Source organism: Protobothrops mucrosquamatus, unplaced genomic scaffold, assembly GCF_001527695.2.
Source record: "Protobothrops mucrosquamatus isolate PMUCROS unplaced genomic scaffold, P.Mucros_1.0 scaffold113, whole genome shotgun sequence".
Taxonomy (NCBI): domain Eukaryota; kingdom Metazoa; phylum Chordata; class Lepidosauria; order Squamata; family Viperidae; genus Protobothrops; species Protobothrops mucrosquamatus.
Window position 1 is genome coordinate 1,332,715 of NW_015386485.1, and position 15,783 is coordinate 1,348,497.

The following is a 15,783-nucleotide window of genomic DNA, read 5'->3' on the forward strand; positions in this document are numbered from 1 at the left end:
GCATGTTCTTTAGACAGTGTAGAATGGCAAATACAAATTTGCCTCAAAAATATGATATAACTATATATCTGACTAGAATGGGATTTCCTTAGGAAATGGGGAAAAGAAAGGCTTACCAGATACTTCTTCATCATGAGCTTTCATTGTGAAGACTGGTTTATGGGAACGAGCATCAAGATAGTACACAAATCCATCTTCTGTGCTAGCCTACAACAAATCATTTCCAGAGATTTTAAAAATAAAATCAACAGGCAAGCCACCTTTCTCAATCTGCGTGATCTTTCGGAGGTATGGACTTGAAATCCCAGAACCGAACCATCCAGCTTGAATGGCCATTGTAGAGAATTCTGGAAGCTGAAAGGGCGGTGCTGAAGTTGGGCAACACTGCACAGAATAAACAGCTGGATGTTTGATGGCCAACTCTAACCATGCAGGTACTGTTATTCCTGATTTGATAACAAACCTATGGCAGCATAACTTGCTATATTTGAGTAGATTTTAGACTTCACTGTCAGGAACCTCTACATTACCAAAGCATCTCTTAATGGAATAAAGGTAATATAGCATTATCGAATCCCAGGCAGCAAGACTTCCATTTATTAGTGTTTTACTATAATATACATTATTTTATGTCTTAAAATATGCTGGTTGCCTTGAAAATCTTGGATGATAGATATAATAGGACTATGCAACACTTCAGATTCTAAAGAAAACAGATGCTTCCAAGAGTACACAGGGACACCTGTTGCTAGGGTCACTAACTGGAAACCCTTTAATCAACTTTTTCCAAAGATTGCCCTGCACGTATAGTAATAGCAATAGCACTTAGACTTATGTACCGCTTCATAGTTCTTTACAGCCCTCTCTACGCGATTTTCAGAGTCAGCATATTGCCCCCAACAATCTGGGTCCTCATTGTACCAACAGAAGGCTGAGTCAACCTTGAGCCAGTCAGGATCAAATTGCTAACTATGGGCAGAGTTAGCCTGCAATACTGTATTCTAACCACTGTGCCACTACAGCTCATCAGAAGTTATATGATGCAGTTAGGAAAGGATGCAAATGCAATGCACCCCACGACTGATCCTGTGAAGCACTTTCTTTTTATCTTAATTACTTATTTAATAGGTTTTAGGGCTGTCTAACTTAAACAATATGACTCTGGATGGCGTACAACGAATTGAATTGAAATGCTACAAAGCCTGCATAAATGCGTACAATAGAATGGACAACACAAAACAGAAAGAACCATCAGGTATTGTATTTACTAAGAAGTGGTGAGGTGAAAAATGATTCCAAGTCACTCTTTCAACTTGTCCACTAAATCTCCAGATTCTATGGTTGTCCTGTGGACTTCTGCAGTCATATAGGATGGCTGATCTGAAAAGTACCAATAAATATTTATTCAAATTTGGCACAATATTTTTTTAAACATTATAAACTAAAATTAATTTACCTATGAGACACAGAGAGGTCATTTTTTCTAACAAAATACTTCTATTCCAGCTGAGTCATTAGTAAAAGTAATAAACAGTGAAGGCAAGCCTATAAAGTGAAATTACTGACTTCAAATGGTCTTGTTTCTAATTAAGTATGCAGAGAATGCTAATGCAACCTGATGCTAAAATCAGGGTGACCGTTCCCATTAAGAATATACAGAGAAGCACTTCCATAAATCATACCAAAATTCTAGTACGTGCTTTTAAAGAAGTCACTGTTAACAAAATATTCTGTGTCAAATAGCTTATGAAGGAAATACAGGTAGTACTTCACTTACAACTGTAATGGAATCTACTTATTATTGTTGTAAGTCCTGATAGTTATAAAATGGGTTACCCATATACCGTATTTTTCGCTCTATAAGACGCACCTGACCATAAGACGCACATATCTCCTTGATTAGTTTCCACCCATTGTTTCTTGTCTTGCCTTCTGAGGCTTTGGAAAATAAATTGATCCTCTCCTCTTTGTGGCAGCCCCTCAAATACTGGAATATTGCTATCATGTCAACCCTAATCCTTTTCTCTTCCCATTTCCTGCAACTGTTCTTCGTATGTTTTAGTCTCCAGGCCTTGACATTTTAGTCTCTCCCATCTCCCAGCAGAAAATTACAGGTAGCAGTTTTAAATCATGCAGCATAAGGATAATAACATTTGGAANCTGCCTTCCACTCACCTTCCATTTGCTGTTTCGAGCCTGGGAAGAACACTATGGGTGAGAAGGAAGAGGAAGTTCCTCAGCCCTTCTCCTCTCCGCGACTTCCTTTCTAGCAATACTCGATGGTGTTGTGTTAGAGCGCCACCTAGTGCCAGTATATGCTCTCCTCCCCTGCACTCAGGCTTCAGCTCCAGGCAGCATTTGCTCCATAAGACGCACAGACATTTTCCCCCACCTTTTGGGGGAGAAAAAGTGCGTCTTATAGAGCGAAAAATACGGTAACCAATCCCATATTATAATTTTTTTTGTGGAAGTTAAACAACAATGGAGACTGTAAACCAAACCCATTGTTTGGTATGGGACCTGAAAATGAAACGAACACCAGGTTTTGGCAAAAATGTTGTAAATTGTGGTCATGTGACTACAGGACACTGCAAATAGCCATAATACAGGTGGAGTGCTTGAAATGCTGTCACATGACCACGGGTGGGCTCGCCATCGAATGTCATAAAGTACCTTTTTCAGGGTGTTGTCATAACTTCAAATGATTGTTAAGTGACCAGTTGCACGTCGAGGACTATCTATATATTACATTTTATTATTTATCTCTGCCATTGTATGGTTTATATATTATTACCTGTACTTTTATATGTGTGATAGATGCAATAGAACAAGCTTGTTCTTACTTGTCATAAGAGCCAGAAATGAGAGTCTGTGTTTCAAATGGATGAAATTGCAAAGTTTGCACCTAAAAATAACAAATATATTTGTATCAAAATGTAGTTTTACAGTGTACATGATTTTAAATAATTCTCACTATAATTTTTTCACAAACGGAAAGGAGTGTTCAATGATCTGTTTAACTGCTAATTTAAGACAGAGTAGCATGCAACCATCAGCATGTAAAATTTATATTAGCTAAAACTTCATTATGTAGAACAAAAAGTGTGGAATTTTTAATTGGTTGGAACATTTATAATTAAATGTTATTTCTACAGAGCTCATTTCACTAGAATGCAAACATCTAAAGTAATAGCCATGGAAAACGAAGATCAAATCTTGTTTGAATAATGAATAATTATGTTAACTAGGAGTTGACATTAATTTCTCCCACTGGGCTGTGATTGCATAACTTCTCACAAAATTAGCCAGTTACATCTAAAATTTGAGAGTTTTTCTCTATAGATTTACTTGGCTCATCAAACTGGGAATATAATACCGCTAAACCTGTACTTAATAGGGCCAATGAATGTTAAAATACACGAGTTTTTCATAGGTACGTAAGAACAGATGCAGTTTTCATCCCTAAAGCTGCCTATCATAATTTTTTTAATAGAATGGATAAAAAGTCCCATCCTTCTTAGCACTTGATCATTTGATCTCTTAGAATTCAAAAGCAATTAATACTGAGCTTTTGAACCTAGTTTTGCTTTGACTTTTTCATTATTTTTTTTTAGTTTTTAAATCCAAAATCAAATTTCCCAATTCTATTTTAGTTCTTTATTCATTTATAAATATCAAATTTAAAGACTGCATATCTCACTCATAAAGCAAATCTTTTCATAGATGTAGCAGTTAGGCTTAAACATCAGTTAAAGTGAAGTTTATTTAACTATGAAATATACAATGTACAAAGCCACATTTTAATAAATCTCAATAGTTAAACATTCATTAAATTAATATTTAAACATTTATAATTAAATATTAGTGTATTAATATTAAATAGTTAAATAAAAATATTTATTATAGCAATCCCAGTCCTGTTCAATCTGTTTTTGCTTGCATTTTATCATGTGCTGTACAAGATCTGAAGAAGGGAATATATTTCAGGTATCCATTGGACAAGCTTGAACACATAGATGAAGTACCTCCATATGGTCATTCAAGAAACTCTTTTTGCTGATGACTGTGTGATCCTGGCACACAATGACAATGATGATCCATAGTTGATACTGAACAAATTTTCAGACACTGCTATGTTCTTCAGCCTGATTATCAGCCTGAAGAAAACTAAAGTACTTATCATCCCATTTCAAATATAAACCCTGCAGAACCAAGTATCATTGGTGATAACACCCAGCTGACAAATGTAAACAGTTTCAATACACGGGAAGCATAATTTTGAATGATGGGTCTTTGGACAAAGAAATATCAGGATCAACAAGGCCAACTGGGGTCTGGCTTGGCCGCATATTAGAGTGCTCAATCAATACAATGTCTGTATCTCTACAAACCTAAAAGTCTACAGAGCTGTGGTTGTCCCTTCGCTCCTATATGGTTATGAACACACCAAACAAGACAAGAAATTTCACATACATGCTGTGAGGGAAACTCTACACCAGTGATGGCGAACCTTTGACTGAATGCCCAAACTGCAACCCAAAACCCACTTATGCATCGTCGAGTGCTGGGTGGGTGTGGCCCATTGGGTGGGTGTGGCCAATTGGGTGGACATGGCCAATTGGGTGGGCGTGGCTGCTGTGGTAATGGCAGACTGGGTGGGAGTAAAAAGTTCAATCAATCAATTCCAACTTTGCAAGATCTTTTTTTTCCCGTGAGAAGTTGAAATTGACTGATTGAACCTTTTTTTTTTTTTTTGCACATGGCGGCGGAGGCCTAAACCAAAAAGGTTTTATAAAACCCAGCTGAAGGCCTAGGACTGGGGCGACGGCACTCATGCCCACAGAGAGGGCTCTGAGTGCCGCTTCTGGCACCCGTGCCATAGGTTCGCCACCACTGCTCTACACCATTGTGCTAAACTTTGTGCTTCCAGATTGGGATTGCACAGCTACCTCTATGTTCACAGATGAACTGCACAACAGCATGGCAACAATTTGTTGGTTCATAAATTCTCATTTAGTAAGGCTCTAAGATACCCCACTCCTCTTTTTCCTAGCTTATTAAAGAATAATGACCATCTGAGGGGAATATAAATGTTTCTTCAAAAACCACAGATACAAATAAAAAAAAACTTAAAATAGTTTTGCTTATATTGCTTACACATGGAATAGGAAGATGCTGTTCCCGAAATTAACCATGAAGTACTGAAGCTCTTCCAGGGTAAGAAAAATGAGAAGCTAATTTTCTAGTGGCAACTAGAATAGATACAAACTCTCTGAATGAAATTGGTTTTTCTTTTGTATTTTACCAAAAAAACAACAGTATTAGAGAGAAAAAATTGCATTTGTTGCCATACATCTGTATGATATCCTATTGTGCCAGATTTCCTTGTTATTTTGCTGCAACAGATTAATTCAGCTCTGCTTTTAGAATCAACATACCTTGTCTGTGTGAAGAGAAAGAGTTGCTGCTGTTTTGCCCTTGGACATGTCCCAAAGAATTACAGAATGGTCAGCTGAGGCACTTGCCAAGACAGATCTAAAAGAAACAAACATATTGATTTGCAAACAGTGTAAATGGCAGGTCTTAGATCAACTCATGTTTTACCTTTATTCTCCAAAGAATAGAGTTGAATACCTGAAACTATTCAGGTATTATAGACTGCTCAGACATTTTTGTTTTAATTGAGTGGCAGATAAATTGCCCAATGAATTAAATGTATGAATAAATGTAAGGTAAATAACCAAACAGTTTCTGAAAAAGTATTTGCTCTCTTGAATTTTCTGACATTTTGCATGTTCTTGTTAGGGATTGTTATTGAACCTTTAAACAGTCCTACTGAATGAAAACCTAGGTTTGATGCCTGTTTCATTCATGTCACAGTTAAAATAATCCTATGGGGTGTAATCCCACTGTCCCTTTAGATTCCATAATTGGTTACATGATCTTTAGCTGCAAGAACTGCAGCCAAACATTCCCTGATCATCAGTATCTCAGATTGCTGTATAGGAATTTTTGCCCAATCCTTCAACTTAGTTACCTGCTGGTTTTAGCCCGCCACATTTTTGTGGGAATTAGGTTTGGACTTAATTTGCAACATTTATTCTTGTGAATAACATATTCTTCATTATCCATTCTCTTGATTGTATATTTGGATTCTCTTGCAACATGATCTACTTGATTTCAACTGATACACTGATGACATAATATTGTCCTACAGAAGTCTCTCATCCAGAGCTGAATTCTCACTTTGATGTAGTGGAAGTCAACTGCGCATTACTTCAATGTGTATGTGAGCTATAGAAATATTTTTACAAGCTTCCAGTTTTATGCAGTAGTGCAGCAGCCAAGGGATCGCAGGGCTCCGCACCGTACGGGCCGATTATTTTCCTGTTAGGGGACCCTAAATGGGCCTAAAGTCGTCCCGGAGAGGCGACAAAGAAGGAGGGGAGCCCCGCAGACCGCGGAGACGGCGGTCGATCCAGTCATTCGTGGAAAGCCCTCCAGAAACCAGCAGAGTCTAGCCCAAGCTACAAGCAGCCGAAACCAAAAAGCACTAATTTAAGCTTGATCGTAAACAACATGTTTGGAACTGGGTAAGAATATCGATTCTCTCTCTTCTACTTGATAACTGATTTCCTGGAGAAAAAAACCCCAAGAAGCAAAAATCCTTTGAAAGTGAGAAGGAGGGGGACTTTTACCCCACCTTCCCACAGAAGGAAGCGACGAATTAAGATACGAGAAATGTAAAATTGTTGGGATGGCTTGTATGAGGAAAAAGACTTAAATATTTAAATGTAATTAACTTTGAGAAAATTTTAACTGGTAAGAATGTTTTGAACACTGGGGAAAACAAATCTAAATAAGAACTTTGAAAACAGGATCTATGACGAGGTAATTAAGATGACCAATTAGAAAAGAAGCTTTATATTGATGTGGTTGTTAAATATTAGAAAAATGTTTATATTCAATTGTTATTTATCAAAATACTAAGAAATGTACTAATTTAAGGTTGATAAAAGAGAATATTATTGGAAGAAGAGAAAATGAAAGAAAGCTGCTATGTGGATTATGGAATTATAGAAATTAATTATTGTTTTTAAATATAAACCCAGACAACATGCTATCTATCAAATATTAAGGTGACTATGTTAAAGAATCAATAAAATATATTTTTTAGAAAATAAATATTTTTACAAAACATCATTTATACTAATTTATGTTTAAATATATATTTTTTACCTGAGATGTTTATTCCACGAAAGATCAAGCACTGCATCAGTATGCCCCTGATGGTCTTCTTTTGATAAATTCTTTATGTAAAAAGATTAAGAACTTTTTAGAGTTTCTAAATATAATAATAAAAGATATTAATTCTATAACTCTTGCACAAGTTTCAAAACTTGAAAGCAAATCCTTGCCTTTGCTCCTATAGCCTACTGATGATTGTCTTAAATAGTCTCAAATATACAAGATCATTCTAATTCAATATTTTCCATGATAGCTGGCAGCAACTATTCTGAGACCCAGACAAGAATCTTTACCCACGGTTTTTTAACAATTAAAATATTTCTAAATATTAAACAGAAAATGAATTTGAAAGTGCACTATGTAAAAAAAATAGGCAATCTTTCTATCTCAGGAATCAAGTTGCAAATGTCCAGATACAGCTTGGAGCACACACAGGCACATGTATGGAGAAGCTTTCCCGTGCACACTTATAGTTATCACGAGAAAATTTTTATCAGTGAATGACTGTACTAGGAAAGACAGCAGGGTGGGATAAATCTCACCAACTGTTATCTCCAGGAAGTCTGACAACTTGGTGACCAGCAGCAGGCAACATAAAAAATTTCCAAGAGTAACATTTGTAGCTCATGTATAGAAGTTAGTGCAAATAAATAAATATGACAAAGACTGAAAAGGCAAGCAACTTTCTTACTGAAAAAGTTTAAACTTTATTAATACGAGGTTTGTTCATACCAACCTTCTTTTGTTTCTTTTTCTTTGTTTTTGCCTTCTTATTTCCTAGTGAAAAGATTGGCTCTAAAGAGTCCACTATGTCAAGATCCCAAATTTCAATAACAGGATTCATTGTGCCAACAGCAATATAATTTCCTAAAGAAATATCCATGTTAATAATGTATAGGCAGGTAAGGGAACTTTGGATCAGGCATGGGCACCCTTACTGTACCTGCTATTCTTAGAAGTAAATGTTACTTTTTCATTGCTGTCATAACCATGAATGATCATTAAATGAGGCAGTTACTAAACGAAGACTACATGTATTGAGTTAAGGAGGCAGCTCAAGCATATATTTTCTCAGGCCCATGATGTTAGCATGCAGGCCCAGGAAAAAATTGCTTATGCCATATCCAAAGCACTGCATACATCTACCAATGTAAATTTCTACTAGTAAATTTATCATCTGATGTCTCTTTAAAGAATGAATTTTATTTTTGTTACTTTAAGCTTTTTTTGAGATTATAGAAAAGATCTCTGTTTATTGCAAGGTTGGAGGTTGAACACATAGAAGCAAATTAATCTTGAAGGGGAGCGCATTCAGATCCATTCAATACTGGATGAATACCTGTTTAAGCTTCACTTTGGTCATTAATTTAATTATCAAAATATGTCACAGTTTGGAACTTGATCAGTTTTCCTTGGATTTAGATGGAAAGGAGATGTGTGCTTAAACACTGAAGCTACACATAATTTCTCCCAATAATCTTATTATGTTACATAATATGGGACACAGTGATATCCTGAGAGACTTTACTTCCTCAGGAAAGATAATAAAAGACATCAGAAAACAATGCCTGAAACCTATTTAGCCACTTGATAGGTTATCACAGCCATTGGAAAAATAATATGATCATTATCATTAATACTGGATAATAAGATTCCCTGGTCTACTGTAACATTTAATCTCTTTCCTACAATCCTAAAGGGCAATGCCTGGGAAAATCTACTTCTAAGTTACACAGTTTTAGAAGAGAAACAATCCAGAATGAAAACAGGAAACTGAGAAAAATGATTACTGAGGTAAAAATATAAATGCTCAGTGAAAAAAAAAGGAAAATGAAAATATGTGATAACAAGGAAAAAAAACATAAAAACAAAAAATATTTGTTCCCAACTGTCTCTCTCTGCACTTTCATATAGATGTCCCCTGCTAATTTGGGTATTATTAGAAATAAAATGATACAACTTACCTGCAGAATCATTGGGATTAGGATCAAAGTCCATCCATTCCACACTTAAGGGGTATGCAGATAAAATAAGATCATGATGGACATAAAAGGAATCTTCTTCATGATTATAAACTGAAAAAATTAAGTAACTTCCTTTAAGTAAATAAAAAAATCATACTCCCATTACACAAATATATAAAACAAATAATACGCTTGTTATTGAGAAAAGAATAAGATTAACATTATCATTATATCACAAATCAAAAATGAAATATGGGAAGATATTTCTGAGTTCCTTTATAGAAACTATATTTTTTATCACAAAAAGATTGTCAAGCATATGTTGTAATCTTCCCTCTCTTCTACCGTTTGCTGATTTCTAGACAAACAGAACTCAAAAGGAATACACTTTGAACAAGTCTCCCACAGGTTGACAATATCAGTACTAATCATATTAGATTTACTTATTTACACCTCTGCATTTATTAGACTTATGCTATACAAGAGATGATCCAATAAGCAATACAAGAAACAGCAGAGCTCAAGGGCAGTAATAAAACATGCTAAGACTCCAAGGAACTGCTGGTCAAAACAAACACAATTGGACCAAATGGATAAGTAGCCTGATCTAATATAAGCAATATTTCAATGTTATGTTTCAATATTATGGAAGATATATAAATTATTCCAAAACATGGAAAAGAAACTGTGAGAAAGTGCTAAAACTATAAAAGTATTTTCCCACCAAATGCATTAAGAGAATATGGGGAAGCGATTTACAAGAAACAACATGATTCTATGAAATAGATTATAAACAAATATGTATAGTTTTACACAATACCAACTGATCAATCTGTAATATAAAAATATTATACAAATTATTTGTGTTCTCATTTTTGGGAAAGGGTATGAACCACCTGATCAGAATCTGTCAAAAAATCTGACAGTAACACATAATACATCAAACTCAAAATATAGGTCCTCAAAACAAATACAAAACACTTGCAATTGTGCTCTTACAGCAATCCATTTCCTGTATATAAAATCCTTTTTTTTGGAAAGAGAGGAAGAATTTAAGCATAGAGTTCACTGTTATGAATAAAGAAAATATAGGGACTCAACTTAACTTAATGAATAAACCATCCATACCTTCCATAGTTCTTTCTTAAAAAGCCACAACAGTTTAATACCTACCATGAACTTCTAGACTGCAGTGGTCCTTATCCACTCTGCCACATACCACAAGATTGTCATTTGACTTGATCACAAAGTCTTCTTTTTCATATTGGTCCTAAAAGAGTGCAAGTTGAATATGATTTATTTTTAGTCCAATTTTCAAAACCTTATTTTATCATTGTACTTAACAGATGTCAAGAAACAATTTTAGGTGCATACAAATATTTGGGAATGCTTATTAGTCTTTTAAAGACTAACTGAAATCAGTTGTGTTTTGAAAGATAATTTATCATGTCACCTAATAAAATACTAAGAAAAACCATTTGTGTACCTTTTTCAATCCCAGACTAAGCTTTCACAAATTTGAAAATAAAAGGTATTCAAAAACAGCAAATGAAAATAACTGTGTGTGAGGATACAACTAAAATAATTATAATGGAAAGATAACTGGGAACAGTACGAAATTATGACTTGAGGCATTCTTGTGCTTAAAAGAGAATATTCAACATTAATATAGCCCAAATTAACATATATTAGAAAAGCAGTTTATATCAAGTATGTTGTTGAAAAAGAAACCCAGAAATACTACAGTATAAAAAAGACAGATGTTCTTTTCAAATTGATTACCGTATATACTCGAGTATAGGTCGACCCGAATATAAGCCGAGGGACCGATTTTCCCACAAAGAACTGGGAAAAATTGGTGACCCGCGTATAAGCCGAGGGGGCATTTTGGCTGTTCCTCCCTGGCCGTCTTGGCCTCCCTAGCCCTGTCGGTGAGCGCCCGTCAGGGCGCAGCGTCACCAGGCCTCCCCCCTTTGTGCGAGGCGTCTGGCGTTCCCCCTCGCGCTTGGCTGCGGCGGCAGGAACACGCTGGCCCAGCTTATTGCTGCTGTGGCTGCCGCCGCCAGGCAAGCAAGCGGAGCGCAGCCGGTCCCCTCCCCCTCGCTCGCCGCTCCCGCCGTGGCTTGCCTGGCGGCGGCGGCGGCACCAGCAGCTGCTTCGAGACGCTGACTTGAGTATAAGCCGAGGGGGGCATTTTTCAGCCCCAAAAATGGGCTGAAAAACTCGGCTTATACTCGAGTATATATGGTAATCTGAAAAATTTCTTCAAATAACACTTATGATATGCCTACCACTCCAAATATTGAATGTTATCTTTAGCCAGTATTAAAACTATGTTATTAAACAGTCTCCAGTGTTATTAAGCCATGCTTTAATACTCACAGTATCTTTAATAGTGATATATGGATCATTTTCATTAGTTCCATGTACTGCAAGCCCTGCAAAGATCTCTCCAATGCCCTCTGTACCTATCATATGACAAACAGATTGTTCTTGATCAGACTCGTAATTGTGAAACAAGTAGCATCTTTTGTAAAGAGACACGATTGCACGTTCTTGAATAGAGAACCTGTTTGTGTACAGCAGGAAGGAGAGATAAATACCTGCATTTTCTTCATCATAGTTATCCAAGTCATATTCTGCCAATTCAACATTATCTAGATTATCATCGTCTTCATCTTTGGGAGCAGAGCTAGCTTCCTCACCATCAGCAACATCCATGGCACCTGAGGTTTCTTCTTGTCCACCTCCATCATCATCATCATCACCATCATCTTCTGTCCTTCATGTAAAAAAGGAAGTTAACAATATTTTCACTAATTTTGCATAGCTTAACATTAAAATGTCACTGTCTAATCTTTAGTTGTTTGAACAATTCCAAATTGTTTCTGTGCCAATAACTTTGCAGGTTCCACCTATCTCACTGTATAGCATCCCAGGTAAATATGAAGCACAGGATTGAGTTGTAAATCTGATGTTATGCACTTGGAGATAAATTTAGATCAATGACACAGTTGCAATCCCATAGAGACTTAACAATCAACAACTTATTTCCTTTAACTGGAAAATGCTTATTTGTGTCAAAAACAATCACATTCCACAGCAGTATCTTTCTCACAAAAAACAGGGTTTCAGTGTATTGAATGTATGTTCAATATATGTTAATACAATTATAAAACCTTATTAGACACCAGCACTTTTAATCATATGTAATGATCTGGGGGTTTTTTCATTCCAAAATTCTATTATAGAGTATCCCTGTTTTTATTCTTTTTTTCCTCAAACCTGAACTGATTGGTTTACTTTTGGCAGTTTGCGTCAATAATGTATTCAATCACAAAGATTTTTCCATTACTACTTCTACGCTAAAAATTTCATATATTATTTTCATATATCGCTACCACAATTCGATGCTACTGGACTTATGCTATAGATCACTCAGTCTAGTTTATATATTTACATCGGACAAATGTAATTAGACACAAACTAGATTTTAACTTGACTATTATTAAATTGAAGAAATACAGATGTTTTGCTGTAAATTGACTTTTTACTGAATATCAGCTTTCTCAAGCTCTTGTTCAAATGCAACCCAAACATACTGCAATCTGTCTTTAGCTTCAGTAATCAAGCGCTTCAGTTCTTCCTTGTCAAGTTGTACCTGCAACATAAACATGAAAAATAAAACCTCCTATAGTTAAATCAAGCTTGACGCTTGAAAAACAAGCCATTTTTGAAATGAGTTTCATCTAACATATTTTAATTAGGATTATTATATCTATTTAAAATGAAATAGCAGATCTATAGTTTTTTATATTGCTTTACTACTGTCTCCTGGTTGCCCATATTCTTGGTCCTCAGGTATGAGTTCTATTTCAACCACAGTCCATTTTTGACAGCTTGCTTTAAAAAAATCCAGTCTGAAAAAATAAGCTGTAAAACTCTTTAGAAAGACAACTATTAAATACAAAAAAATGTGTCCAGGAAATGCAAATGAAGACATTTAGGTGCAAGAATGACTATAGAAACAAACCAAAATGAAATAGTTAAAGTATTATGTGATAATCTCTGGTACATTATAAATTAAGGGAAGGTCTTTCAAAGATGGTAAACTAAACAATTCTATATGAGGGACAACTATAAATGCAGAGAATTACATATAAATATTAGGTTAAAACCTGGGGAATTATGGATACTATGTAATACAAACAAGAAGAATGGAAAAAAATAGTTGTGTTCCATGAAAACCCAAAGTTATTGCTGTTCTATACTGTTACATTACTGAATTCAAAATTGTTTTGGAAGATTACTCTGCTCGCTACACATAATTGTAAGATATTATGAACTGGCTTCATAAACGGGGACAAAATATTATGCCTGTGCAAAATACAAGAGCAGTGTGTACTCTACCTTGCAAAGTTCAGTAGTACCAGAAACTGATACCATGCGTTTTTTTGGTTTCTGATTTTCAAAGGAAAAAGCAAAAATACAACCCATTTTCTTAATTTAAAAGCCTTAAATTTAAATTAGCCTTAATTAAAACAAATATATACGAAATACATGCTCTTGAACTTGGCTGACTTCATTTCAGAGATGAGACACGGTGGAAATGTATACAATCATCTTCTCTTCTTTCGCTTTCCACATTGCCGTCCCTGCTGTTTTCGCATAGCGACTAATTTAGCCTAAAGCATTCACGGCTTTGCTGCCCAAAATGTCTGTAGGAGCTCTGAAATGAGGGGAGGTGGGGCTCTCCTCCGTCCTCACCTTGTCGGGCGTCTCCTTGGTAACACCTTGGGACACCCAGGCAACACAAGTTACGGGACGACTCATGGCTCTAACCGACCAGGAACCGAGCAGCTGAAGAAGGCTTCCCCGTACGCCGACACGTGCATTGCCGACTTCCTGTTCGGCCCACTGAGTCTTCCTGCTGACGTCCCCATGAAGCCGAAACACCCACCCTGTCGCCGGTCAAGAGCGCTACAAAATACTATAAGCCTCAGGGAGTGAGGTCATCAAGAAGCGACATGTGAGTCTCCGCCCCTTCACTATCAAGAAAGAGATCTCAGCAACGCCCCTCCCACCCAGCAACGTCACTGGTAGACATTTGAGTGGCGGGAGGGACATCCTTTTAAGCCCAACCTGGACTGGGAGACCTTCTGCGGAGCGATTCGCGTCCTTCTCTGTGTATTATGCAAGTTTCGGCTTCTTACCAAATTGAATGTTACCCCCCCCTTCTTACCCCCAACCCCCAAAAGGGAAGGAATTAAATAAAATTCATGGGAAATCTCATATCTAAGTTACCACTGTACTTTGGACGGATTTCCATTTTGCTTTCTGATCCATATAGAACTAAGAAAACTGTTTTTACGCTTACTTATTTTATTTTAAAGTATTTAAATGACCGCCCAACTCGAATATGACCTTCTGACGGGCAAACACATAACAACAGAAAATACCGTATAATGCCAACCAAAAACAGTTGCGAGAATTGATCGCTGATTAGGGACTCGGCGATCTTTGGGTATATTTAATTTAATTTGAAGTTGCTGTTGAGTCGATTCTTAATTATACGTGTACGGTACTGTAATTTTCTTGGCATGTTACAGAAGAAAGTTTTGTCCCCACCGTTTCGCTAAGCTGTTTGTTTCTAATAAAGGCACTGCAGAATCTTGAATGCTGACATCTGATCTGACTTCCCTGGAGACTCTGTAAATGCCTTGCAACTACTGTATGCAATTCAGAAACCGAAGTGGTACAATATAGTTTATATGCAGATCATTGTTATGACAAACACAGCAAAGGGTCTAATTTTGCAGAATGGTAGCCATATAAATCTGTTGCAGCAAAGATGATAAATTTATGGTTAGTTAGAAATTGTGGTGAACAAGATTTCAACTTACCACAGCATGTCTCATAGTAATATATATTGTGGTGTGAACAGATGTATAAAGTGGTTTCTAGCTTAAACTGGTATTTAGTTTAGAGGGTTCTGCAAGCTCAGCCAATTATGACACCACAAACCAAGGCTTTAAAAATGGCTATGCCTGTTTTCCTGCTTCTCTTTCTTACTTTTTCCTTATTCCTTGTGCTTTGCCATCTTTCTTATGTCTCCTTTAGTGACTTCTCATAAAAGAGTTCTGACTCACCAGAATGGGTTCCAATTACCTTGATTCATTGGGTTAGTTTATCTTTTGTTAAACTATAATTTAACCATGATATCAGGATTGACATGACACACTAAACTGAACTTATACCAGTCACAAGCCCATATAAAATGTGTTTGTAGACCCAATGAAAATGAAAGGATTTCCTGTCTTTTGTCAAACTGTAAAGTCAATAGCTAATGAATATAGGATTTTGCCATCTGATCACACAAGACAAGTTTATCCATAAAAACATATTTTAATTCTAACAATTAATTAAGGATCATATACCATTGTTGCTCACAACAGTAATATACAATTCACACAAAACATGGCTGATCTGACAAGAATGTTTTGCAGGCTGACTATATATATGTGTGTATAGACAGATAATATGGTTAGAGATAGATATCTTTCTTAAGGAA

The 15,783-nt window shown here is 36.1% G+C and overlaps 1 protein-coding gene across 1 annotated transcript in view; it reads right to left on the reverse strand.

The window, feature by feature from the left end:
• The window catches only part of LOC107284729 (periodic tryptophan protein 1 homolog), a 17,493-nt gene extending 3,350 nt beyond the window's left edge, over positions 1–14,143 (reverse strand). The window contains exons 1-12 of the mRNA XM_015812835.1: positions 13,980–14,143; positions 12,815–12,873; positions 11,816–11,994; positions 11,595–11,680; positions 10,386–10,482; positions 9,213–9,323; positions 7,985–8,115; positions 7,240–7,310; positions 5,439–5,535; positions 2,844–2,905; positions 1,269–1,380; positions 117–207 (exon numbers count right to left, since the gene is read on the reverse strand). Coding sequence (XP_015668321.1) covers positions 117–207; positions 1,269–1,380; positions 2,844–2,905; positions 5,439–5,535; positions 7,240–7,310; positions 7,985–8,115; positions 9,213–9,323; positions 10,386–10,482; positions 11,595–11,680; positions 11,816–11,994; positions 12,815–12,873; positions 13,980–14,045 — 1,162 coding nt within the window. The 5' untranslated portion in view covers positions 14,046–14,143. The remainder of the gene's footprint in view (positions 1–116; positions 208–1,268; positions 1,381–2,843; positions 2,906–5,438; positions 5,536–7,239; positions 7,311–7,984; positions 8,116–9,212; positions 9,324–10,385; positions 10,483–11,594; positions 11,681–11,815; positions 11,995–12,814; positions 12,874–13,979) is intronic.
• Between the last annotated feature and the right edge of the window lie 1,640 nt (positions 14,144–15,783).